The 26,170-nt window shown below is 42.3% G+C and overlaps 4 protein-coding genes across 7 annotated transcripts; 1 reads left to right on the plus strand and 3 right to left on the minus strand.

Annotated features, from left to right (window-relative positions):
• Window positions 1-1,073: 1,073 nt before the first annotated feature.
• Window positions 1,074-9,303, minus strand: LOC118220190 (mitochondrial dynamics protein MID51-like). 3 transcript variants are annotated; one of them, XM_035403894.1, is made up of 6 exons: window positions 8,837-9,303; window positions 6,864-7,400; window positions 6,458-6,614; window positions 5,911-6,091; window positions 3,856-4,112; window positions 1,074-3,667 (listed from the first exon to the last, which is right to left on the minus strand). In XM_035403894.1, exons 3-6 carry the CDS (start codon window positions 6,602-6,604, stop codon window positions 2,852-2,854), a joined length of 1,401 nt encoding a protein of 466 aa, XP_035259785.1. In that variant the 5' UTR covers window positions 6,605-6,614; window positions 6,864-7,400; window positions 8,837-9,303; the 3' UTR covers window positions 1,074-2,851. The 3 variants fall into 3 exon arrangements, with proteins under 3 accessions (XP_035259785.1, XP_035259786.1, XP_035259787.1); XM_035403895.1 differs by having other exon boundaries at window positions 8,833-9,303; XM_035403896.1 differs by lacking the exon at window positions 8,837-9,303 and adding an exon at window positions 7,910-8,824.
• Window positions 9,304-9,641: 338 nt separating this feature from the next.
• On the minus strand, window positions 9,642-12,651 carry rps19bp1 (ribosomal protein S19 binding protein 1). Its single transcript, XM_035403898.1, has 4 exons — window positions 12,422-12,651; window positions 11,402-11,602; window positions 10,985-11,082; window positions 9,642-10,738 (listed from the first exon to the last, which is right to left on the minus strand). Exons 1-4 carry the CDS (start codon window positions 12,474-12,476, stop codon window positions 10,586-10,588), a joined length of 507 nt encoding a protein of 168 aa, XP_035259789.1. The 5' UTR covers window positions 12,477-12,651; the 3' UTR covers window positions 9,642-10,585.
• Window positions 12,652-14,311: 1,660 nt separating this feature from the next.
• Window positions 14,312-17,481, plus strand: LOC118216714 (3-mercaptopyruvate sulfurtransferase-like). Of its 2 annotated transcripts, none has more exons than XM_035398145.1 (2): window positions 14,312-14,526; window positions 15,665-17,481. In XM_035398145.1, the coding sequence occupies exons 1-2, from the start codon at window positions 14,367-14,369 to the stop codon at window positions 15,961-15,963; spliced, it is 459 nt and encodes a 152-aa protein (XP_035254036.1). In that variant the 5' UTR covers window positions 14,312-14,366; the 3' UTR covers window positions 15,964-17,481. The 2 variants fall into 2 exon arrangements, with proteins under 2 accessions (XP_035254036.1, XP_035254026.1); XM_035398135.1 differs by having other exon boundaries at window positions 14,316-14,955.
• A 2,207-nt stretch (window positions 17,482-19,688) lies between these two features.
• LOC118219533 (galactose-binding lectin l-1-like) lies at window positions 19,689-22,598 on the minus strand. Its single transcript, XM_035402751.1, has 4 exons — window positions 22,452-22,598; window positions 21,183-21,261; window positions 20,869-21,040; window positions 19,689-20,278 (listed from the first exon to the last, which is right to left on the minus strand). Exons 2-4 carry the CDS (start codon window positions 21,242-21,244, stop codon window positions 20,132-20,134), a joined length of 381 nt encoding a protein of 126 aa, XP_035258642.1. The 5' UTR covers window positions 21,245-21,261; window positions 22,452-22,598; the 3' UTR covers window positions 19,689-20,131.
• Between the last annotated feature and the right edge of the window lie 3,572 nt (window positions 22,599-26,170).

Consider the following 26,170-nt stretch of genomic DNA (forward strand, 5'->3'; position numbering starts at 1 on the left):
CTACTTGTGAATCCCGAGGGCTCTGCAGTTAAGTGTGAAGCAGCCCAGACAAGCAGAATACATTTACTCATTCCTGATAGCAAACAGCTGAAACTTTGCTGCCTTGGCTATCAATCGTAATTATTTGAAAACTAAGAAAACCAATGCTTAGTAAGCTATAATCAGTAATGTTATTAGCTGATTGCACCCAGTGCATATTCTAAATTAGGTTTGTGCATAATAAAAATCTTCAAATAAAAAACACAAACAGGAAAAAAAATCACTTATTTTACTTAATTACTGTACATTAGTGAAACCTTTGCTAAGGCAATAGAATTATTTGCTTTTGCTTCACATTTCGAAAACACGATTTTCACTTCAACAGGATGGTACTCTCTAGAATGTATTCTATATTGCTTATGAATACCTGTGAAAACCGTGAATGTGTGAATAGTGGTTATGGATCTTGGCTTGTACCCGTGCCACCCTTTCACACGCATCACTCCTCTCAATTAATCTTTTCAGTCCAGAACTCCCATCTATTCAACTTTTTTCACCTCCAGCGTAACGCTGCGAAGAGCCTTTGATTGTTAATATTCTGAAATGCAGTCTGAAGTGATGACTGCACACTGGCTAGATGTGCATGGTAATCAGTTAAATGTGGCTCACTGAACAGCTGACCTGCGTGCCATCAGTGACGTCAAAGCAGGCATTTTTTCCATTGACAGTCGAGGAAAAATACCTGTAGAGGCATCACTGATCGGGCGTGGCCAGGCAAGCTATCAGGTTAAAAATTTTGACTCGTAGAGAGAGTGTTGCAACAGCAGTTTCCTGCCCTGTGTTGACTTACTCTTAATAAGCACATGCAGTACTAAATGCTGTGGGTGCCACATCTGTTGATGGAGAATAATGAATGTAAGGACACAGTCTGGCTATAATGCACAGCAGCACCTTTAGTAAAGAGAATCTCCCTATGCAACATGTCTGCTAAACCAGATGGTTAAGAATTCAACAATGGAAACCAATGGAAGAACTAATCCCATTACACTAGCATGTCATTCCCAACCCCACAAGATCCCTAGTAACACAGAAAGTCACCTGTAAGGAGGTATTCTTTATTTGAACAAGGGTATGCCTGGTGTGTGTGGCTGTATATCAAACATAAATATTCTCTGATACTTCTTTGAGTTATATGGTACAAAAATATTTAGTGTTTACACACAAATATGCAGATCTTCATGAAAACCATGGCATTGCCCAAAACCTTGCTCCACCCACCGGTGAAGCATAGGCCCATATGTGAAGAACTCTCTTCCCCAGATTTAGAACATTACAACATTTACGAGAAACTTTGGATGTTCCCTTTTTGAAAAAATGAAATGACTGAACCCTACCTTCTGTACGAGTCAGAAGGGTGTTGCCCAGTTACCACTTCATAATGCAACTAACTCTTACAAACGCTTCAAGTTAACAAGCAGAGCAATCATTCTTCCTTACAGTGTACAACTTAAAAGGTAGACTTGGCAAGGAGAGTAGGGCCAAGTGTGTGTAACTCAAAATTAAAAACATATGGCATGAATTAGCGACAAAAGACCAGCTCATACAGCACAACAGATGTGACCCCATAGCTATTCCTTAGCTCATCACACACCAGTGTTGGATGCCGATACAGAACTCCACATGAGCACTGCACTGGAACCATTACATACACCCATCTGCTCTAGTGCCTAAGAGACCGTGACAGTCAGAGGACATGCCCGAGGTGGGGTTTTTCGGAATGTGGCTGCCCATAACATAAGAGAAAATGCACGCCAGAGCACCAAGAACCGAGTGAAAATCCGTTTTCACTTTGCCACGAAAAGCTAAACACTCAGTACGACATAGCCAAGTACACGTGGATTAGTCTACACGACCGCCACTGCTGTCTAAATTTTGGAACCAAGTGAGATACAAAGCTCTGTGGACATGACTCAGTTCTTTACGTAACATGGGAAAGGCCTATATTTATTCACAGATATTTTTGTTTTACGCCAAGGTCGTCTCTGCTGTAAATCAGATTTTCCTTTCAGCAGAAACCAGCAGTGATACGCAATCCAACTGTACAAACAGTACTATCACAATTTAACACACTCAGAGCACGTACATACAACATATCCAGTAGGATTCTTATTTACACATTTTCTAAAGCACTACCAAACAGTCAAATCATTCATTACGACTGGACATAAGCATGAACCATTCTTTCTCATGCCCGACTGTTACACAGCTTGCTGTTCTCTCTGCTTTATCAATACTTTTAATCACATATTTTTATTCTTCTCAATGCCAACAATTTTATTTTGTCCCTAATAACAGAATTCAATAAGAGAATTTATTTTGGTATGCAGTATCAGAGCATACACAGAAGTTAATGAATAAGCTCTTCAAACTTAGCTATGCATACACACGTGTATGGGGTGGAAGAGAAGAACCACCAAGATGTTTCTTGCCTCTTGGCAGATAGCAGAATCGTGTGATTATGTGATACCAAAAGCCAATACTCTTAACAAGGTTCTTTTAGTGTGCACAGTTTAAAATGCTTCAGGGTTACCCGATTTTGGATGCAGCTGATTTTTAGGTGGGATATGGCGTGGAAATTCAGCAATATCCTTACTACACTTGTCCTGCATTACAGAAAAACCACAGGGGAATGGAGTTCAAAAATTGAGAAAAAGGCACTGAGCTGAGCACAATGGCATGAGATGACATTCATATCACTGAAGTGGGAGGAGCTAGCCTGTCTGAGAGGGTCATGACTCACAGAAATGGGAGGAGCTAGCCTGTCAACATCTCTTCCTATTGGTCCCTGAGCACGCCGAGATGAGGAACTGGATCAGGCAATCCTCAGGAGGCCCTCGGGATTAGACAGAGCGCAGTAGAGGGTGTATCCCAGCTCGTCTACCTCCTCAGGGGTGAGCTCACAGAACAGGTCGATTTTGGGGTAGAGGGCGCAAGGTAGCCTCCCGGCCTCTAGGTGTCCCACCAGGGCGCGCAGCAGCTGCAGGAAGCGGTCGGCCAGCGCCTCCTGGGCCCAGTCCCCCTGGCTCTCGCTGAGCAGCAGCAGGGCGCTGGTCAGCTGGCCGGAGGACAGGCGCGCGAGGGCGGGGTCCAGCTTGCACACGGCCTTGGCCACCCTCAGGCACAGGCAGCGGCAGCCGCCGTCGCCCTGGTCCAGCGCCCGCAGCCGCGCCGTCTGCTCCGCGCGCACGCTCTGCCGCCACAGGCTCTCGTGGCGCTCGGCCCAGCGGTGGGGCTTGGCCACCAGCGAGACGCCGTCCTCCAGGGCGAGCAGCGGGAGGAAGTCCACGTACAGCCGGCGGTCGGCCTCGTACTGCACCTCCAGGGTGAGCGACTGCGAGGGCACCACCGGCCGGATCACGTAGTCCAGCACGCTCCCGATGGCCGGCCAGTTCATGGAGCCGGCCACCAGCTTCTCAAACAGCTCCAGCACGGCCTTCGCGGACAGGTACCCCCCCACCACGCAGCGGTCCCAGTAGCTGCTCCCCCGGGGGAAGTACTCCAGGTTCTCCCGGCGCACCAGCCAGAACCCCGGGGCCTTCATGATGGTGTCCTCCCCGGGCACCGGAGACCACAGGTTCTTCTCCAGGACCAGCGGCACCATCAGCTGGGCGTGGTCAGCCGTCACCACCTGACATACAGAGTGGGAGGGGAAGGAGATAGATGGAGAGAGAGAGGGAAGGAGAGACAGAGCGGGATAAGGGCAAAGGGTAAAGACAAATATCGCTCACTCACTCACGCACGCACACTCACTCACTCTCTCACACGCTCGCTCGCTCACACACTCACTATCATTCGCTCTCTCGCTCGCTCGCTCACCTGCAGGTCGTCGTAGAGACTCCCGCTCAGGTACATCTCCCTCAGGGGCATGTCGGGCAGCTTGGCATGCAGGAAGACCCGGAGCTCGGCGCAGATGTCCAGGGCGGCCCGGCGGGCGCTGGCCTGCTCCTCCCCCGGGATGCACACTCGCTGGCGGAAAAACGCCCACAGCTGCTCCTGCAGGGAGAGGCGCTTCCGCGCGCGACGCAGCTCCTCCTGCGCAACCACGCCACGCCCCTTTGCTCGCCGCATGCAGCCTGGGGAAAGGGGCGGGGCATGAACAAGGACCGCACCATACGACAACTGCTACTCTACTCTTTGCATTGAGGCATGCTGGGAAATAAGGAACAGTGCTTAAAGACATTACCAATATTACTGCTGTCATTTGTTAAAGGCCCTACCACAAGTTGTTTAGCTTAGTGGCCTCTCAGGTGCAATTAATATTACATTATTACAATTTCCATTTAAAAAATTTTTTTGGTAGGAACATTTGGTAGGATTATTCATCGGATAGACAATGCTCAGCAGACCAGGTTCCCTACAAATAATTCTAATAATCCATATTCCACCCAAAAAATAAGCAAAAAATGGCACAAAATACACTAAAACAACTTTCCTAGAGTTAAATTGAGTCCCCTGCATGCCAGCCCAAAATTTTTGATGAGGTCCAAGATGCAAATGTATTGTTTGGGGTCTGGGAGTCCTCCCTCAGAAAAATTAGGCTATTTATCATTTCCACATGGGACTTTTATTTCAGACTTAATGTCGCTTAAGAGGCTGATTAATGGGATTCTGGGATTGCAATCGCGGTTGGAACGACAACCAGTCTACAGGACCGAGGTGGGGAACCACTGCTCTAGTCCATCTGCCTGGCAAAAGAGAGAGGTCCCAAAAGAGAGGTCCCAGGTTAACGAAGCGCACTCACGCTCTGAGCCGAGTAGCAGAGAGCATCGATCTCTGATGCGGGCAGGAAATCAGATCTCCTGCTCTTAGACCTTTATGGAAAGGCTGACTGGTTGCCGATGGTCAAAACCCCCTATAATGGTTTTCATTCAAATGGACACGCCGTCCTACTTATGCCGCCCTACTCCAGTCATGTGGTCAGGAGCCCAACTGTTGTTGCCGAGGCAACGGAAAGACACCTCAGTCAGATCCACTTTTCTATATAGGCTACTTCATTCTGCAGAGGCTCAGAGCAGGCAGGGCTGTATAAGAGGCTGGGGGACTCTGAGGCCCTTCATCTGACCGTGCAGAGTTTTCCTCAGTTAAGACGAGCCACTAAAATGGCTTCCTTCCTTCCTTTTTTTAAACAGCACTGAATCACAGTACAAAGACATTCCAACAGCCAAATATTTGCACACCCAAAACAGATAAATCTGAGGACAGCCAGTGCAAGCTTATCAGTAACTTCCATCCCAGTTAATAAGCAGAGGGCATTGTTTTGAAGGCGAAAAAGAATAATTATGTTTTTTTTATTTTTTTATTTTTACAAATGGCTCACCATGACTGCAAGCTGGGTGCTATAACTTTGACTTGATATATTTCAGCTTTGTCTATGTCACTAGACAACGATGACTGCGAGTCTGCAGTCATGTGGCCTGTGATTAGCCTTGTTAAGCCAGGGGAAGTGCAGGCTAAAGTCGGTTCCTTGAACTACCAGGCCATTACTTCCTCCCTAAAATGAAACTGGCAGCCGGGGTGTTTCGTGGCGTAGCCTGTAGAAATTCAGGAAATCAACACTCAGATCAATAGCCCACTAACACTAGAAATGTCCACATGCTCATTACGAGCCACGACGTCGGCGGTTCGAGTCCGACTGCACGACCTTTGTCGCACGTCTCTCCCTCTCTCTTCCCCTGTTCTTCCCGTTTCTCTACACTGTCCTGTCCAATAAAGCTGAAAAGCCCAAAAAATCTTTTAAAAAATAATAATGAAAATGACTCACCGTGGAAAAATTAAACAAGGAAAACTATGCAACAGCAAGGCAAAGGGAAGCTAATCAAACATGTTACAATGAGGACCGGCTCCCTCACAGAGGACTCTGGGATAGCTCACCTGGTTCTGAGGCGCCGGAGGAAGTGGGCAGGGACTGCAGAGACTGGCTCACTGTGGCCTTCATGTCAGCGCTCAGTAAGCGGGGAGAGGACCCCAGCCAGCTCGGCTCCTCCCAGCTCCTCTGCCCAGGCTGCTCCACTTTGGTTGGGCTGGTGGGGGCACTTAAGGCACGGTCGTACATCTAAAAATGGGATTGGACACCACAGAGCGCACCTCTCATTGACTGCGCTACCACAGCACCAACCACACGCAATACCCCCTCACATTCAGAATGTCCACTCTCTTGACTGTGACTTCATATGGCTCAGAAATTCAGGAAATCAACAGTCAGATCAATAGCCCACCAACACTAGAAATGTACCACAAGCACAAACACTACATACATACATACACACCTACACACAAACAGTGCACACATACATAAATATATGTATAAGGTCTGAATGTACAAATATCTCGGTACATAATACAGAGACATGGCATTCCACCAAGTACCGGTATGAAATAACACTGAACACAAGCCTACTTCACAGCAATGCCTACTCACTCTTTTGACTGCCAGTGTGGCGATGCCTAGCATGGCTGCTCCTCCGACCCCCAGCACCACCTTGGCATTAGAAAGCACAAAGTCGATGGCGGTGCCGATCCCGCTTTCATCCCTCTTTCCCTTCCCGCCGCCGCCAACACCCGCCATCCTCTCAGTTCTGCATAGGAAATGAGACCAGAAATTACTAGAATGAGAATACCCACCACTGCACACTAAGAACAGAGCAATGACTGCCAACACAAACGTTAAGCACAACACTGAAACTTTTTGGGTAACTGGGTGCAAATGAAGGCAGTCTGTCTCACATCAGAAATAATGAAGAATGGTGGTGTTAGTGGCAGAAGCAGCACATATTGCATTGGGTTCTGTTCAGTTTCTGACCATGTGGCTCTCGCACACTTCTCACCTTGCAAAAGACACGGCCCGTGAGGTTCATTCCGCAAAATGTAAGATTTAAATACCAGGAGAAATTTTTTTTTTTTTTTTTTTTTTTTTTTTTTAATCAAAAATCAAAAATATAATACTGAGGTTTTCCAAAAACTGGATTCAGATGGCTCAAAGGATAAGTTTAAACTACGGCATCAAGAAAAACAAAAACAAAAAAATAAATAAATACGCCCGGAGGTTAAATCTGTGAGGTATAACGAAGACTCCAGAATGTTCCCTGACGGCGGTCCTAGACCAGCCCCCCCAGGCGGCTGTTGAGGAAGTACTGGCCCCTCTTTAGCGCGTCCTCCTTCGCCCGCGGCGCGTCCAGGGCCTGGCAGCGGCGGAACTCCTTGGTCACCGCACGTCGGTAGTAGTTGCGGTCGGTGTACTGCAGGTGGCGCCCCGCCCGGAGCAGGGCTCGGTACAGCTGCAGTACTGCACCCTTTGACCAGCCGCCCATGAGGGACTGTGACCTGGGAGTGGACCGTGGGCAGGGGGGAGAGAAGGCAGTCCCCTGTAACACATACAGACCCATACGGACATAGAGTCAACCATAAAGAACACGCATAATAATAAGAATGATGGGCCATCTTGGCTCACCATTTACCTACAAATCAGACGGTATCCAGAACTGTGTCAAGACTGAACCTGAACACCCAGAGGGTTTCTGCCTCGACTAATGAAGTGACCGACAACAACAACAAAAAAGCTTAAAAATCAACTCATTTTCATCAGAATATGCCTTTATTTCAACTGATGTCACAACTGATGTCCATGGCTGGTATGACAAAAGTAAAATGCTAAAGGAAACCACAGCAGTGGCAAAATCAAAATCACTGCCAGAACAGGGCCCTAGTCCAAAGTACTACGTGCCCTCCTGAGTCCTAATGCAGAATTCAGGTAAACAGAAAAGCAGAAAAGAACATACTGTCACTTCACAGGCAAAAATACATGTTTTTCCATTTTTGCAATCCAACACTGTCACTGTACAATGCACCTCACAAATTAATTAACAATACCCACCATACACTGATAAGCTTTGGTAGTTTCGGGCTTTGATCAAAATCCATCAACACCACAGTGATTATCAAACTCGGAGTGCCATTACAACCGTCTGAGAACGCGCCATCTTATAAAAACAAACAATTTAAAGATGTTCATGACAGCAATATTCTAATTATTTACAGCGGAACAATTAAATGAATACAACCTAAATTCCACACATAATTCAAGGTTTGGTCATCCTGACTACCTTCAGTGAATCTGACACTAACTATCTATACTGCAGACTACATCACGCGAATATCAGCTAGCTATTATCTCTGGGAACCAAGTCATAAATGACAGTTTTGTATATAAAAATAGTAAAAACTTAACTAACGACATTAACAACATAATGCTTTGTTTTAACTTAGGGGTTTAGATTTCTGCTGTTGAAGAATCTAAGATAGCCAGTTCCAACTTTCCAGAAAGCCCGAGTTTAAAGCCAGAATGTAGGACATTCCAGAGATATGTACCCATAGTCCAGCTAGATTACCAAAATGGCTCACACGAGTAAACGACCTAGATTATTAGACATTAACGTAAACCAGCTAGTTAGCTAAATCATAGACAAACTGAGTCAACTAATTAGCTAGCTATACATAGCAGGGCTTAACTTCATGACTAGCCCTAACTCTCATAACTAAAATCAAAGTAGATAACTGTTAGCTAGCTAAGAGTTCTACCACTAAATTAGCTAGCCACCTTGAAAAGATTAGGTATCTGATAACACTAAACTAACCAGCAGCAAGTGCTACCATATTAAACGTTAGTTGGCTAGGTTAGCTGGCAAGATGGTAGAAACGACCTTAGTCACACATTGAAGAAACTCGTGCCAATTTGAGGATAAGTATTCAAATTCATACAGTTAGCTATCTAGCTACTCTGAAATAAAACTTACTCACTTACGTCAGTGAGGCAACTGGTCAGTCCGCTATCCGTCAGCATGTACGCCTCGTAGCCTCGCTCGGGTCAAACAGTTATAAACCGGAAAGCCATGGCTGCCAACCGTTATTCTGGAATACTACATCCGGTTCTTTTTCTTTTACCGTAATACTCCAATTTCTTCGATGAAGAAATGATATTGCCTTTTAAAAAGTGTTCTCGTAATGTTTGTACCCTATGCACTGAAACATCTATAGCAGCTGTCACTAGGGTCCTAAGTACTGAAAGTGTGGATATGTGGTCACTGAGTTCAAAGACAAGGTAAATGATAACAGCGCTAAACTGAATTTAAAAGGCTGTTCCTCTCGTGCCTGATCCTCCTTTTCAGCAGATCATAAGTCAAAGGCTGACTTTCCAGCTAATGAATTATAATGGGGTACATTTACAAATGAATAAAAAGGAAGGGTCTGCGCACTGTGTATGCTCCCCAGTGCCAAAAGATGTTATTGATACCAAAAAATGGTACGTTTTGAGCCTAGTGGCTCTTCAACTTTGTCAGAAGTCTGATGCAAAGCCACCAGGCTCCAAACGTTAGTGATTTTACCAAGTTAATAAACGTATGGCACTGGGGACCATTCAGTGTGCGGACTCTTCCTTTTTATTTAGTCCACTGTCATGTTGGGCACCTTCCTGAGTTTTTGGGTGTATGCGCTTTTTCCGTTATCTAGTCAATGTACAAATTACACATTTTCTCTGCTGGTAGCGTTATACATGATAGCATTATATGTTATACATAAGAGCTGCAAAAAAGTATGGGGCACAGCAGGGATATCTTCAATATCAACCAGTCATATTTTATAATGAAACACACAACATCAAAGCATATTTTCCTATAGGAATTGAAAAATCAGAATACTCAGATTCACATTCAGAAAGACAGAAAAACGTTTTTTTCTCTGTGCATTTTATCATAACATCCAGAGGGTCCCTCAGTAGAAAAATAAAACAGAAGATGAAAATTGAAGTCTAATACAGTATATGTCAAAACATAGCGAATACTATACTACTAAAAATTCAAGGAAAATACAGAAAACCAGAGCAAGAAACCAACATATCGTTTCCCTCCTGTGGTCATAACTACCTTCAATTTTAGTCTTGAATGAACTTAACTGAAATTGAATTTTCACTTCAAAGTTAGTGATTTAAAAAATCCTTGTGGTGCCCATATTACTGTGCCCTGAAATTTAAAAATAATTTGCACCAAGAGACTTAGCATTTAGCCGTTTTATTTAATCAAAATGGCAAACTACACAACACCTCTAAAACATAAATGAATACTCCAAAATATATTGTAGATGTTTTACACTCATTGGCAAAAAAAAACACTGAACTAGATCTTCGGAAATATCTTGACTTTGTCCTCAACAGCATTCGACAGTAACATCCAAGATCACAAAATGGCTCCCAGGCACTGATCAACTGCAGAATTTAGAAATGCAGGCAGAGTGAAAGCCCACATGCTGCACTGAAACTCTGCATTTCCTTCTCCGATCATAAAAATCGCTTCAAGATAACCCACTTTAAGCACGGATCTTAGTACAACTTAAACTCAGCTCCACAGTCAAATCTTTAATTTGCAGTCCCCCGTTAACTCATTTTTAATTAAAATGAAAATGGAAAAAGGAACCGATGGGGGGTGATTTTAATCCAAAACCAGAGATGGTGCTTAATCCCAGCTCTTCTCACGCCGGCTTCCTGACGGTCCGTGGGCCGTCATTTACTCCCACCTTCCACAGTTCTACCAAAATACTCCTTCTGGAACTGCTGGAACTCCTCCTCAGTGAACAGAGACCTCTGCTCCTTCTGCTTCTTAACGGGAGGGTCGGGGCGATTCCGCGACTGCCGGCCTTTATTCTGAAGCAGGATCTAGCATGAGGCACAGCACAACCGTTTTCAATCATGGAGCGTGGGAGAGGATCAGATTTTTTTTCTTCTGCATTCCAAACACATCCTACACAGTTACCATTAATTTTTTTTTTTTTAAATGTACAATTACGCACAACAACACATTAAACTGAAAAACCTAGTACCACATTTTGGCAAGCATTCAGCCTAAACATAATATGGTCGTAGAAAAAACACACAAGCACATATTTATTTTGGGCAACTCACCTTTTGTGTGTCTGACTGCTCTGCTTTGTATCCCAGTCCCATGAAATAGCTCAGGTTTTTACTCAGCTGGCTTGATTTCTGTTTTTTCCTAAACTCGTCTGAAATAAAATAATGTGACAATATTTTTTGTAACACCAAGCCCAGGGGGTTACACTTTGGTAAAAAGCATACTATTAAAACAACTAATTTAATAACCATCCATATAGAAGATTATCAACTGATATGAAGGCATTCCCAGACATTTATTCGTGTGTAATTCCGATGCTAAGCCAAAACAGTACATCCACATTACTGTCAGGTGGGGAAGCCAATGCCAGCAGTAAGGAACATGCGTGTGTTTTCAAAGCAGCCACATTAACATAAATGAAAACCTAAGCGTTACAGTGACGCCTCCAGGCTCGGCGCGGTTTGACATACCCACTGCACTCCTGATGCGCTTGTCTTTGACGGTAGCCTTGCTCTTGCCTGACCCTAGCCGCCCCTGCAGCCTGCGAACCTGCTTGGTGACGCCCTGCCTGTTGGAGCTGATCTGATCCATTACTCCTCCCCCTCCTCGTCCTCCAGCCTGGTTCACTGGCTGCTTCTTCCTGGCCTTCTGTTTTTTGTTCCCAGGTACGGCTACCACGCAAGAGGAAAACAGAAAAAATGATGTATAGAGGTGGTCAAGGGTTGACCGTGAGAAGCTGAAGGTGGTAAATGTAAAATGTCATTACAGGAGCAAAGGCATGGGAGGGATACGTTAGGTTAGACAGTTAAATCAGGGGTCTGTAACCCTGGTCCTAAAGACCAGGAGACAGTTCTCCAGGACCACGGTTTTAGACCTCCGAGATAGTTCACCAAGCAAAATTGGTCAATGGCATTAAATGTCTTTTTTAAAACAATAGCATCCAACTAGAGCAGCCTGTCCTTCCTTTGACACCCAAGGTAATTCAATTCTTAAATTAGCTCAGATATGCAAGTTCATCTGTATTTATGACAAAGACTCTTGTCCTACGAGAGTCAAAGTGTGATGACAAACTAGATAACTATGTAAACTGCTTCAAGTAAGTGCCACTACAACCAAATCATGCTCTCCCTACAGCTTTCCAAGAGTAGGGGAGAGAAGCAGGTTAGCAAATAGGTCAAGTGAGAGGGCTGCTATTTTGAATAAATCCAAGTAATAAGAAAAACCTAAACATCATGTGGTTATTCAAGGAAAACATGAAATACCACCGATCGATATATTACCTGGCAAACTATTAATATCATTTACACACAAGTAGAGAGCGATCAAGACGTACTTCTGTGTAATCCGAATTATATGACAACCTCAACGATTGAGGTAAACTGCCTAGCACGTTGGTGCAGCAGTGATAACATACACCAGTTTGAAAAAATATCATTAACATTCTACAATAACTACTCGCGAGATACGGCGTTCGTGCGTTTCACTTTTACCTTTTATATCATCACTTAACAGCTCCAGTCCCCTCCTTATCATTGAAGCCGACATATCTGAATTAATTTAGCTATGCTTGCATATCCAGTTGAAGTAAATCTTCTAAAATCACCACGCTAACTCACACTAGTTAGCCTGTACTGGAGCTATCTGCAATACACATGGACCGCACTTCCGTTTCGGTCGTAAATTTTTGTACATCGGTGCCTCCCTGTGTGACATTCACTACTATATATATTGTAAAGATAGTCGAGTCTTTAACTATATTGTGATGCTTGAGACATCCAGGTTATATACGCATCTACAAATCCCCTTAGACTGTTGCACCGGATTAGCCCATGGCATTTCGTATAACTATTGGTCCGTTTGTAACTTCCGGCCGTTCTGTATCTAATAGCTGTAGCCTACGTACTGATCTCACATCACATTCACACTCGCACACGAAGATATATATAAATATACCTGTGTGTGTTAACGTATGTTAACGGTACATGAAAGTGAAATTTGTTATTTTTGCTTTTTACTTGAGACATTTGAATTTGAGATCAAAAGACGAATATGAGACAAAAGTACAGACAGCAACCAGCTTTTATTTTATGGCTTTTACATCCTTATGTTTTACCATTTTACAGAAACAGCTATTTTTGTGTTGAGTCCCTCCACTTTCAGTTATTTAAAAGTAGGTTAACAATGACAAACAGGGGTTAACTGTTGCTAAGGTGTTTCATTTTGCATGGATTGTTCACACATAAAAGGGCAGTGAGGGTCTAGTCTTGATTTTAGCCTTTGTTTTCATCGGTGGATATTGCATTTGGCATCAGAGGCACACATCATCATAAAGACCAGAGGACTAACTATGGATGAAAAACAACTAATCCATAAAATAAAGAATTATTAATTAGGAATAAGAAGCATAATTTATAAAGGATAGCACAGAAACTGGGTATATAACGTACAGCAGTTTGGAAAGTCTTGAAAAGGCAAGAACAGGCCAAACAGGCTGCCCATTGAAGCCAACTGCAGTTGATGATAGACAAATCCTAAGAGCTCTGAAGAAAAACCCTAAAACAACAGTCAAAAACATCACCAGTAGTTTCCAGAGGGCAGAAGTGAAAATATCACAAGTCCCTGTACGCAGAAGATTTTGAGAGTGGAATTATAGAGGCTATATTTCAAGATTCAAATACCTCTCATCAGCAGCAAGAATAGAAAGGCCATGTTAAAATTAATAAAAATAAAAATTCAGAAATGAGCCAGAGTTCTGGAACAAACTTTTATGGACAGATGACACCAAAATAAACGTTTACCAAAGTGATGGAAAGCTGAAAGTGTGGAGAAAAAAGAAACAGCCCATGATTCACTGTGTCATGGCTTTAGCATATATAGCTGCTTCTGAAACAGACTCACTCATCTTTATTGATAGCCTAATGTAATTCAGGATGGCAACATTCTGAATTTGGAGGTGTACATGAAGATTTTGTCTGGTTGTGTACAAAGAAATTTGTCCAGGCTCAAAGGCTTACCCTTCAGCAAGACAATGACCCAAAACGCACTGCCTACACAACCATTCATCAATGGGACAAAGCGGAAAATTTTGGACTGACTAAGTCAGTCATCTGATTTAAATCCAATTGAGCATAGATTTCACTTTCTTGAAGAGGAGACTAAAGACCGGAACCCCCCGAAACAATGCGTATGTGCATGAAAACCAACACACTAAAATTACGCATTTATCGTGTACGTTCCTGATGTTATTAGGATCCTGGGCGAATTTGCGCAGAACATACAGCGATGGCGTTTCACTTCAGCAACTTTGCTTTCTAGTGAACTTTCACAGGTTGAACGTGAGAAGCGTGAGAGTGAAGTTCAGTGGGAGTGTGCTTATTTTTGCCACATTACTGGCTCCGCTCCAGCTACCTGCTGTGCCCAGTCGGGAAGTCTGACATGGCGCTTCATACTCGGGCTCTCGTTGCAGCGAAGTGGCTGGCCGATGCCGTCAAATGTAATCGGGTAGGACCCAGCCTTCGTGTTCTAGATACGTCTTGGTACCTGCCGAAATTAAAGCGCAATGCCAAAAAAGAATTCAAGCAGAAACATATACCAGGTGCAGTATTTTTCGACATTGACCAGTGCTGTGATAAAACTTCGCCGCTTGATCACATGCTCCCTACAGAACGCGCGTTTGCGGATTATGTTGGCAATTTAGGGATTAGCAATGACACACACGTCGTGGTTTACGATGCCAGCGACTTCGGATCATTCTCATCTCCGCGAGTGTGGTGGATGTTCAGAGTGTTTGGCCACAGTTCTGTTTCTGTGCTAAATGGCGGGTTGAAGAATTGGGTTCACGAAGGCCAAGAAGTCACTAACAAATACTCCAAACCCGACTCCGCTGATTTTCGAGCAAAACTCAACGACGCATGGGTGAAGACATACGAGGATATTTTGGACAATCTTGAATCGAAACAGTTCCAAGTTGTGGATGCTAGACCTGCCGGTAGATTCCAGGGAATACAACCTGAACCAAGAGACAGTACGTTGCTCAGCAGTGCATACACATTATGATTACTTTTCTATCAATTCTAATACAGTTTCCTTGATAAAAATTTCAGGTCGATTATATTGCTACATCAAAAAAAATTAAAATAAGATTAGCTTGACTAGGAAGCATAATAACGATATAAATATTGTTTGTTTTATGGGTGTTGTGTAAAGGGGGTGTGACGTGCTTGTATAATAATGGTAGGTGTGGAATTACATACAAAACTGTAAGTACAATACTATTGGGCTACACGGTACATGTAACGACTACTGCAATTTAGACAATTTTTTTCCTAAAGGAAATGGAACGTTCTTATCCTACAGCAAGGCAAATACAGCAGTTCTCTCAGACAGCAATAACAGGAGCTGAGCGACCTGACTACTTTTATTGGCGTGGACTTCGCCTAGGGTACAAAATAGCTGAGTTTGATAGTGTTGGGGAGTCAAACAGAGACAGAGGTTCTAGGATTACACTTGATATTGCATGCAATAGAACAGGCTTCAAATGATAAAATATCATGAAATGCCTCTATTGCATGTACATTTTGTTTTCTTATTGATGTGCGTATGAACGTGTCTGTATTCACACCTTAGGCTGTGGCACTGCAGGTTTCAGGTAACTGTGAAAGCCTCTGATTCTTCCTTGTCCATCCCTGATTTTGACATCACTTCCTCACTTTTTGCCCCTCCCTCTCCGACAGACACGGAGCCTGGACACATCCCAGGCTCCATCAACATGCCCTTCACGTCCTTCCTGGCCCCCTCGGGCCTGACGCTGCCTCGGGAAGAGATGACGGGCCTGTTCCAGAGGGCCGGGGTGGACCTGGGGCGCCCGGTTTGCGTGTCCTGCGGCTCGGGGGTGACCGCCTGCCACGTTGCCCTGGCAGCTCACCTTTGCGGCCACCCAGGGGTGTCTGTTTATGACGGAGCCTGGTCGGAGTGGTACACCAGGGCCGTCCCTGAAAATGTCATCTCAGATGGGAGAGGGAAACATGTGTGACTAAGCTGTGATTGGTGATTGGTGATTGATTAACCTGCTTGCTAATGAACTGGGGAGCGTATGCTGATTGCTTGTAGAGAGCACAAGGGTCTGTCCTGATGTCTGCAGGGCAAGGTGGGAGTGGTAGGTAGCAGTGCTGTCACTGAGGTAGGAGACAGCCATTTACAAGGAATACACTGTGACAGAACGAAGGCTGGGGAAATATTTTAAAAAGGTTCCTGGAATTTGATATCAAATTAATTGGGTGACAGCTGAAAGATTTTTTATATATGTTGAGATAGGCATTTATTTGCATTAATGATGAAGAGATAAGGGAATTATTAGAATGTAACATGGATTTCCTGAAGGTACTGACTTTGATTTTGCTAGATGTAAGCGTTGGTATATCAGTGCTCTGTTTCAAATCTTGACTGTCAGTCAGCCAGATGTTCACCATCAGTGTATCCCTGAATGGTGATCAAGGATCTGAAGCCCTCCCCATTTACCACATTTTTCTATAATTGTGGGTAAATCTTACTACATTACATCCCTTTACATTACACATTTTGCAGGCACTCTTATCCAGGGGAACTTACAATATCGGAGAAACAGAAGTGCATTCAGCTGATTAAAATGAAAAATAGTGCCAGACTAGCAATCAACGATACAACATCCCTAAAGCCCTAATGCAAAATTGGCAATACTAAATAAGTATTAAACTACAGATTCTGAATGTATACAGAGTATACACTCAGATCTCCATCCCATCATGAAAGTGTGAGATGGCATATTTGGTAACCCAAGGATGCACTAATAATTTTAGTGTGTGTGTGTGTGTGAGTGTGCACGCGCTTGTGTGTAAATTCCAATGAAATTCCAATACAACGATCTGAGCAGCATGACTATTGGAAGTCCTTTAACTTGTTGCCCGTTTTTCCTTTTGAAGTAAGAGCCTTGGCTTTGTGCTGTTGTGGAAATGAACGGAACTTGCTATCTTTATTTGTAAGAGAAGCACACCCATGTTATGGTTTCAGAAGATAATATTGAGAGTCCCACCCCCCCAAACCCAGATGCGCACAGAAATGTCTTTAAATTCACAAGAACAATTATGGCTGACGGGTTGTGAAATATTTGGGAGTATGTGTGCATGTTTATGTACATGAGAGAAGACTATATCTAGTACAGTTGTATTACTGTTAGTTTTGTTTTGGTACAGCATGCTTGGTCTGTGCCCGTTAAGAATTATTTTATTTCCCACCCACAACTGCCCGTAATCAAATCTCCAAACTGCGCTGTTTTCTTCAAGTTCTTTATTAGTTTAACAACTTGCATGTATCTGAAGAATCTTGCATATGCATATTTTGGGCATTTCTGATTTTCGGACTTCATAGGGATCCTATAAAATTGCATTGTTCTAATGTGTCTAATGGTCTTATGCGTTCCTTTTGTATAAATCTGTCTTTGCTGGCTTGAAATTAGTTTTGTTTTTCCTAAATCAATGTCTAATATGACCGAATTAAATTATTTTGATACTCATAATCCTGTCTGATTTTTATTTATTTATTTTTGGTGTAAACTCTCTTCATAATACCATATGCATTTGGAGAACAGATCTGTCAAATAGAATGGAATAAAAAAATATACATTGCCCACCAGATATATTGGAACTCTTGATACGTGCAAAAATATGTGGCATTCACTTTATTGTTTATTAAATGTTTTTTTTATCCTCAGCAATATGAGAAAATTATGAAGTTTTATTGTGATACGCTTGCTCAGAGGGGAAAATATTTTTATTCTTTAAAATATGTGCATTGCAAGTATTGGCAACTCTGCGTTTAGTTCTTTGTGCACCCTACCGTTGCGAAAATTACAGCACTGAGTGTTCTCTTATAATGCTCGATGAGATGGGAGACCACATTAAAAGGGATCTGAGACCATTCCTCCGTACAAAATCTCACCAGAGTCCTCGGTCCTCATGCTTGGCTTCTACTTGTCAACTCACCCCAAAGGATTTTGATCTCCTTTCTGCAAGACCATGCCTCTTATTTACAGAAAATCCTCTGGTGTTTACTGCCAAAAATATATTTTTGTCTCGTCTGACCATAGAACCCAGTTACAGTCAATTTTCCAGTGATGTTTAGCAAACACCAGGTGCCTAGGTTAGTGCTTTGATGACAGCAAAGGCTTTCTTCTGACAAGCCTATGAAATAGTTTGTTGGCATGGTTGGCTAATTGTAGTTTTGGTGACCCCAGGATACAACTAATTTCTGCAATTGTCCAATTTCAAAACCCTTGGGGGAAATATTGACTCTCAAACCGTCCTCCTCTCTGTGTGTGAGGGAAAAACAAACTTGTGCCCTCTTCCAGGAAGATTCATTACATCTCCAGGTGTTATAATTATTAGTTATTGCCGTAATGGTAGAGGTTGGTATTTTCAGACCTTTAGCTTTTTTTATGTCATTGCCTGATTTATGAAGACCAACAACCTTTTGTTTCATTAAATTTCTTTATGCTCTTCCCTATGTTGATGGGTGACTTAAGGAGTTTGGCCTGCATGTGAGCTCATATTTATACCCCAGTGTAACAGGAAGTCATCGATGGCTCCTAAAGATTCACGTGTGCTTAAAAAAGCAAAGTATGAATGGGAATATGCGTTAGTTAGATGTTGTTCATGAGAATTTTTAGAGGCACCAGTATCTGTAGCAGAAGAAGCCTCTTAATTAGGTTGCTTAAACATGTGGAAATGTGTAGGTCACTTTGGATAAACATGTCTGCAATGTAATGTAAATATGCGGAGACTTGAAGGTGTGGGCTCTTGGTTTTCTCTTACCAGGAATGGGTGTGTGTGTCCATGCGTGCGTGCAGGCTGGGCCTGCAGGTGCGTGCACACCTATGGTGCGTTGGGGGGGGGGGGGGGGGGGGGGTTATGGGTGGGCGTCCTTTCAGTGCACCTATTCATGCATTCGGTGAGAATTACCCTCATGGTACAACTTCGTCTTCTATATTACTGTTGTCATCTGTAATTTTACGTGCGCTTTTTGGATTGTGTATACCTTTCATTTACTTAAAAAAAATGTGTCTTTTCATCCTGTTGTATGAATTACTTTCTCTCCATGGACTTATAGTTTGGGGTTATACAAGGATGATATTCCGTGCAATTTTGAAAAATGTGTTCTGTGTTTACTCAATTTTTCTTTGTCTAATAATACATTTTGTCTGAAGATCTGAAACCATTAAGTGTAACAAATATGCAATAATAGAGGAAATCAGGAAGGGGACAAATACTTTTTCACGGCACTGTGTGTGGAAAAAAAAAGCACAAAGATAATTACAGGTATAATGAATGCAGCAGCTCTGCGACAGATCTCTTTGGTGTGGGGTGAATAATGATTGATTCCCTACTGAACCTAAACTTTTTAGCTTCAGTTGCTGAAATGTTCCAACGTAATATTATTTGACAGTTCCAGCAATGATCAAACTCATGAAGTGTATGTGTAGAAAAAAAGTTCTGTGTATGCCATGTGGCCCTGATGGGGCACAGTGGCAAAGCTGACCTTCATTATTTCCAATAGTCATGTGTACAGAGACCCCTATCTCAATCCCTCTGGGATCATACCCTCATTATTAGAAGTCAGTAACATGGGATTTGTGTGCAGCTAATACATAGCATAGCATAAGTATTTACACATACAATACTTGAATGGAACTGGATCCCCTCCTCCCAATGAGCAGCCACACACAGGCTCCATGACAAGCTAGAGATTTACTATCAAAGCAGGAATGATTCTCATACTCAGTGAGTTTCCACAGACACCAGAGCAATGCTACAGAGATGCACAATATTAAAGGCACTGATGTTTGGGAGGGGCAGACAAAGTGCAATCTTAGCACAGCTGCAGGAAGGAAGCAGGGAGCAGAGCAGCAAATCAGGAGCCAGAAAGGAATGTCTAGCCCCTCCTAGTTGGTCTTTATTTTGCTATTATGCTGTGGACCATGACATCTCCGACCAATGAAAGGTACTTGTAGTGGCACCAGAGCAATGCTACAGAGAAGCACAATATTAAAGGCACTGATGTTTGGGAGGGGCAGACAAAGTGCAATCTTAGCACAGCTGCAGGAAGGAAGCAGGGAGCAGAGCAGCCAATTAGGAGCCAGAAAGGAATGTCTAGCACCTCCTAGTTGGTCTTTATTTTGCTATTATTTTGTGGACCATGACATCTCCGACCAATGAAAGGTACTTGTAGTGGTCATCATGCAGTCGGTTGGGGAAATGTATCACTTTGCCATCATGGAGTTTAATGGAGAATTTGTCACTGGTGAAGGAAATGGTCATCTGGGGAAAAGAATGAGAGATCATAAGAATAATTTATGAAGGGAAAGATAAGTTATCAATGAAGAAAAATAACACACTATGGCTGCATGAGTGAATGAAATAACAGACTCACAAGAGATCTGAGAATAGATTCATGCTAACATCAACATGATACAAGTCTTGCTCTACATTTCTGTTATCTACTGGTGCATCTCGTTACGCTTTTGTACATTATATACGAAAGAAATGTACAAAATCGCGGTTATTCATTACTATGGAGTACATGCAATGGCGCCATTTCACCACTGGAGGTTCTCATAACCAAACACCACCCTGAATGATTCAGCTGGAGTATTTCCCATTAATCTCCACCGAGAGGGTACAGCATTTCTGCCCTCCTCCTTAAAAGGTCAATATATCTTACATGCGTGTTTGGGAAGGGCAATTACCTATAGAATGCTGGCTAACAGTTCTTAGGTGAAGTGTCTCATCTTATAGAAGGGCTTTGTATTTAGCAGTTTCAGGCTGATCCATTTAACACAGGTGCAGAGGAGTGGATGAAGGCTCCGGTGAGGGCCTACAACTCAGTGTGTCCCTGTCCCAGGCCTCACCTCAAACTCCTGCCCTGCCTCAAAGGGGAAGTGTTTTTCTCTCTGCTCTTCTTTCCAGATGCCGCCCTCCATGGAGTTTAAGACAATGGTGCGTTCTTCCCCTAAGTAGTTGAAGCGGAAGTCAAAGTGCAGCCCTATCTCTTCCTTGGTGTGGCCCACGTCGATCGTGAAACTGGGAGAGAGACAGAGGTGAACCAGGGAGGGCAACCAATCAGAATGCAGGAAGAGAGTATGAAGACTGGAACAAGGTGATGACTGGAACTGGAGACAGAGCATAAACAGGCTTTACGGAGACAAAGGCACCAATGACTCACCGAATCGGATTGCATTTGGGGACCCCTTTGATATTCAGGTGCATTCCTGACTTGAAAGACATGTTTGCACCTTCACAGGCTGTTTAAAACAGAGGGGGGGGGGGGGGGAACCCAGAAACGGTTATGGTCAAAGCATCATAAGGGCCGTCTATAGATGCAAACCACTTGCACATTGATGCATCTTTTGATTGCTTGAGATTATGCATAGCTCAAGAGGTAAGAGCGGTTGTCTGGCAGATAGTCAGAGGGTTGCCAGTTCAATCCCCTGCCCTGGGTGTGTTGAAGTGTCCCTGAGCAAGACACCTAACCCCTAATTGCTCCCAATGAGTTGATTGGTACCTTGTATGGCAGCCTTTCACCATTGGAGTGTGAATGGGTGAATGAGAGGCATCAATTGTAAAGCACTTTGGATAAAAGCGCTATATAAATGCAGTCTATTTACCATGCATAGCATGAAGATGAGCAGAATTTATCTGCACACACATTTATCATACACTGGCTCCTTCACTTCTCCTAGGCAGTAGACATTAGAAAGTCAATACTCTCATTAGTTAAATGTAAAGTAAAGCAGTTTTCTCAGCAGAGAAACAGAGCTGTGCAAACGCACTTCATTTACAAACACACAGGCAGAGCTGGGGTTAGTGACACACAGCTTGGGGCTCTTTTGTGATTGATGAACTATCAAACAATTAGCCGAATAATCTACATTAGTCACCCTTCATTATAATGTATCTGTTCTGGAAGTCCCCTCCACATGTCATTTTAAGAGTATTTCAATGACAAAATGAAGATAATTTCCCCCCATTATCTGCCACTTATAGACCGGTGACTGGTTGTGACCAATCACAATGTGTAGCACTCATGACAATTACAATTGGATGAAATCATGCTGTAAATGGTCCTGTGGTGGAGTTTATAGGTCTTGGATACTATTTTAAACTGTCAATCATGTAGTAATGTACAAAAGTACACATCACCTGTGTGCTAATACATATATTATTTTTAAGGCAAAATTGTGAGTTCACTGCAATATGGAAAATAAATGTGAAATGGTCCGTCTCATCATTTCTTTCTTGCAGCATCACTGACAAAAGCCCAAGTAAAGCACAGCAATATTCTATGTGCCTTTGATTGTGAGCTATTTATCTGAGCATTCATAATTGTCTATTAAATGTGACAAATTATTTTGAAAACTTCCCTGCATGACTTCACTTATTTATCTTTCTTTTTTTCCAACAATAAAAGAAAATCCTCTATGCTGACACTTACCTTGATGCTCCAGTTGCTGAATCCTCTCACCTGTACAGCTCTGGTTGCCATGCAAGTGAAATGTAAGACGTGATTCACGTATTTATGCAGTCGGACAAGTCACAAACCTTAGTTGAGGTCTAACCAATCAAATTCCTGGAAAAATCAAGAAATTACCCATGTAGCCTATTACCCTTGATAGAACCAGAGGTAACATTAGATATTTATAACTTGCCCCTCAATAGTGGGTGTGTTCCTGACTTGGGTTCAGCCAGGTTGAAAAGCTGTAGGACATACTTATGCTTGTGTCATACCGCAAAGTACACCGTGTTGAATTCACATTTGAATGACAGCTTTGACAACAAAAGAAAAATTTCCGTGATAGAATCTGATTCATGCCCAAGCTTGATTTATTTCAGAAGGCTGTTCAGTTAGCAATGAAGCAAAAAAAAAAAAAAAAAAAAACAGATGTTGAGAAAGAGCAACACTCTGTGTCTACATTAAGTACATGTTCATACATAGGCCTACAGTGCCCTACAAAAGAATGGTAGAATGAAATTAATTATTTTTGTTATTTACTTTAGGTATTTGGATTTGCGATCCAAAAGTATTTGTAGCTTTTATTTTTATTAGATGCATGTACATGCATCTGTATTACCACTTTACAAAAAGAGCAGTTTTTATGTTTAGTCCCTCCAGTGTAAACTGAAAATACAAATACATACTTTTTTCATCTCAAATGTGCAGGACCCTTCTATGAATGATTAGTGTGGAACGTATAAAGTTTCAAAACCTGTCGAACGAACTTTCCCCCTGAGAGAATATGAGGGTATTATCTTCTCAAAAATAAAAAAATGCATGTATTGTAACTGATCCACAAATAAATGCAATTCATCCAAGAATAAATGCAATTCATTCAAAAATAAATGCAGTTGATCCACAAATAAACATAACAGATCTTCAAATAAATGTAGCTGATCCACAAATAAATTCAGCTGGTTCACATTTGTGCATCGCGTGTCGCTTGCATTCGTTTGTAGCTTCTTGAGACTATCCTCTCAGCATGATTTGAAAAAAAAACAACAACAAATGCGTTTTTTTTCCCCATTGAAAATATCTTATTGCTAACGGCCACATTACTCCGACCAATCGCAGCACCAACCACAGCACATATTCACTTCAGGATTTTATTGTGTAGTGCCAAAACAACCGCTCTATTGGGAAGATTGCTGTAATAGCTATCTCTTTGATCAAAGGATGGGGCCATCAAACCTTGAACAAAAGTGAAACCACATCATATTTTATTTGTACTCTCCCATTAGATTTGGAGAGGGACTGATGGAAAAAGCTTTAACTTATGATCAACATAGCCGCCAGTAAAGACTTTCAATACAACATGCATTGCATGCACTTCCAGTATATCCAATACTTGATGGTTCTGTTGCATGTATATATGTGATTGTAATCTAAAATGACTTTGTATTCAGGCTGTATTTGTTTTCTTCACCTAACACCATTTTTGTGTCAGTTCAATACGTCTCCACTAAGAACATAATGAGTAATGGGATCAATCTGAGAGGAAAATGTTCAGTGGATCCACTTTAATTTAGTTGTCAGAGCAGTGAGTGGTCTCCTTTCAAGCCAATCAAAGTAGTGTGACAAATTAGACAGCACTGTAAGGTTTTAAAATGAGCCCTGGTCAGTGTTGATATGTTTATTGCTTTGTATCTGATCAGCCAGCACATCTGAGGGCCCAGCTGGCAGACATTTGGTTATTTAAATATCCGGATTTAAAGCTCTTGCAGTCGTTATGAAAACAGCTTATTGTTGTCTTACAAAATAAAGTCTCTAAACTGATAATGGCGATTATGAAAATGTTTTTCACTGTGGCCAAGTTATTGAAAAGCAGAGCTGGACTGTACTTCAGGCCATAGACACAAGTGCCTAGGTTAGTGTTCTTTATATTTATCATTTTTATTATTTATTACAGGGCGGCACGGTGGTGCAGTGGGCAGCACTGTTGGCTCACAGCAAGAAGGTCGTGGGATCGAATCAGGACTTGGGGCCTTTCTGTGTGGAGTTTGCATGTTCGCCCCATATCTGCGTGTTTCCTCCGGGTACTCCGGTTTCCTTCCACAGTCCAAAGACATGCAGGTAGGCTAATTGGAGACTCTAAATTGCCCATAGGTATGAGTGAATGGTGTGTGTGCCCTGCAATAGATTAGCGGCCTGTCCACGCTGTATTCCTGCCTCTCGCCCAATGCACGCTGGGATAGGCTCCAGCACGCCCCGCGACCCTGCCCAGGACAAGTGTGCATAGATAATTGTGTTAATTTTACTTCTTTTAAAAATATGCAAATTTTTTTTTCCATTAAATCGCCAAACATGTTGGAGATTGAATGTGTACAATAATTTTGCAGCTAACTGATGTACATTTTCTGAAATAAATAGAAGAACAAGCAAATAGAAAACATTTTTTTCTCATTTCAATTTTTCATTTTTATGTATATTATGTGTAACATGAATACTTCCTCATATACTGTATAGGTAATGCACGTGCCCTTCAAATATTGCCATCAACCATATCTCTCCTGTGTGTTGCCACAAATTTGTTGGCTTTATTTAATCGTTACACAAACCAGAATGAAATTGGTTTTTGAAGTGCTTGGAGGGATAGGGTTAACATTTCTGCTTCAGTTGCCGAAATGTCATAACACAAAATTATATGGCCGAGAAAAATCAACCCTCGAGGTAAGTCATCAAAGTGCAAAGCAAGTTGAATCGCATCACATATTTACATATTGCTGACTGATCTTTTTTTCATTCACTAAGACCAGGAAATGACAGATTAACTGCAAGCATGACATTTAAATGCTGAATGATAACACCACAGCCAGTAACAGGGGTTCATTACCAAACATGGAGGAAAGCATGCATGAAAGAAATTGTTTTCTTTCATTCCAGAAAACAACTAAAGAATGTTTTTGGTTAGCTAGCTAACACAAGTTGTGTCATGTCTGTGCTTACATATTGCTTGCTGATGCACCTTTTCTCACTTTCCAGCCTGCTATAAATCTGGGATACAATAATATAATAATAATAAATATTGTAATGGAATCCAGACAACACAAACAACAATAAAACTGTTGTTGTTTGTGCCAAAAATGATCTATTAGATCACAATTACTGTAAGGTCATTAAAAATGACCCATTTAATTGCAGCTTAGAGACGTCATTCATATCAACACACAACAGACAGACACTGACTGAACATTCAAGTACAGATTCAAATATTTAAATGTCATCTCAATTTGGATAGCACTGATAAGAAGTTTGAATAATGGTCTCTTAACAGACTGAAAAAGCCTGAGCCACATTCAGAGGTTCACGGTTCAATTTTACTCTGCAGCAGTTGCCCTGTAATAAGTATCAGTGCCCTCTGGAATGATTGTGTTCACTTACAGACAGAAGCAACACAACAGTTTTTTTCTAAAACTAAATAACGTGCAAGAGTCAATACTAGTATGCACAGAGCTAAATGAGAATGATCACTCTGATTCAGTCAGTCACAACTCCAGTCTAATTCCACACCTATCTTGAATCTGCCCATTCAACGGTTTGATTCAGTGAACTCTACAGGAAGATGCTACAGGAAGTCACTCTGCACAGCACACCGCTGTAGTAGCTAAATGAGTATAAAATAGATTTTAACTTCATGCATTTTTCACCCACAATTGGAC

Source organism: Anguilla anguilla, chromosome 2 (assembly GCF_013347855.1).
Source record: "Anguilla anguilla isolate fAngAng1 chromosome 2, fAngAng1.pri, whole genome shotgun sequence".
NCBI classification, from domain to species: Eukaryota; Metazoa; Chordata; class Actinopteri; order Anguilliformes; family Anguillidae; genus Anguilla; species Anguilla anguilla.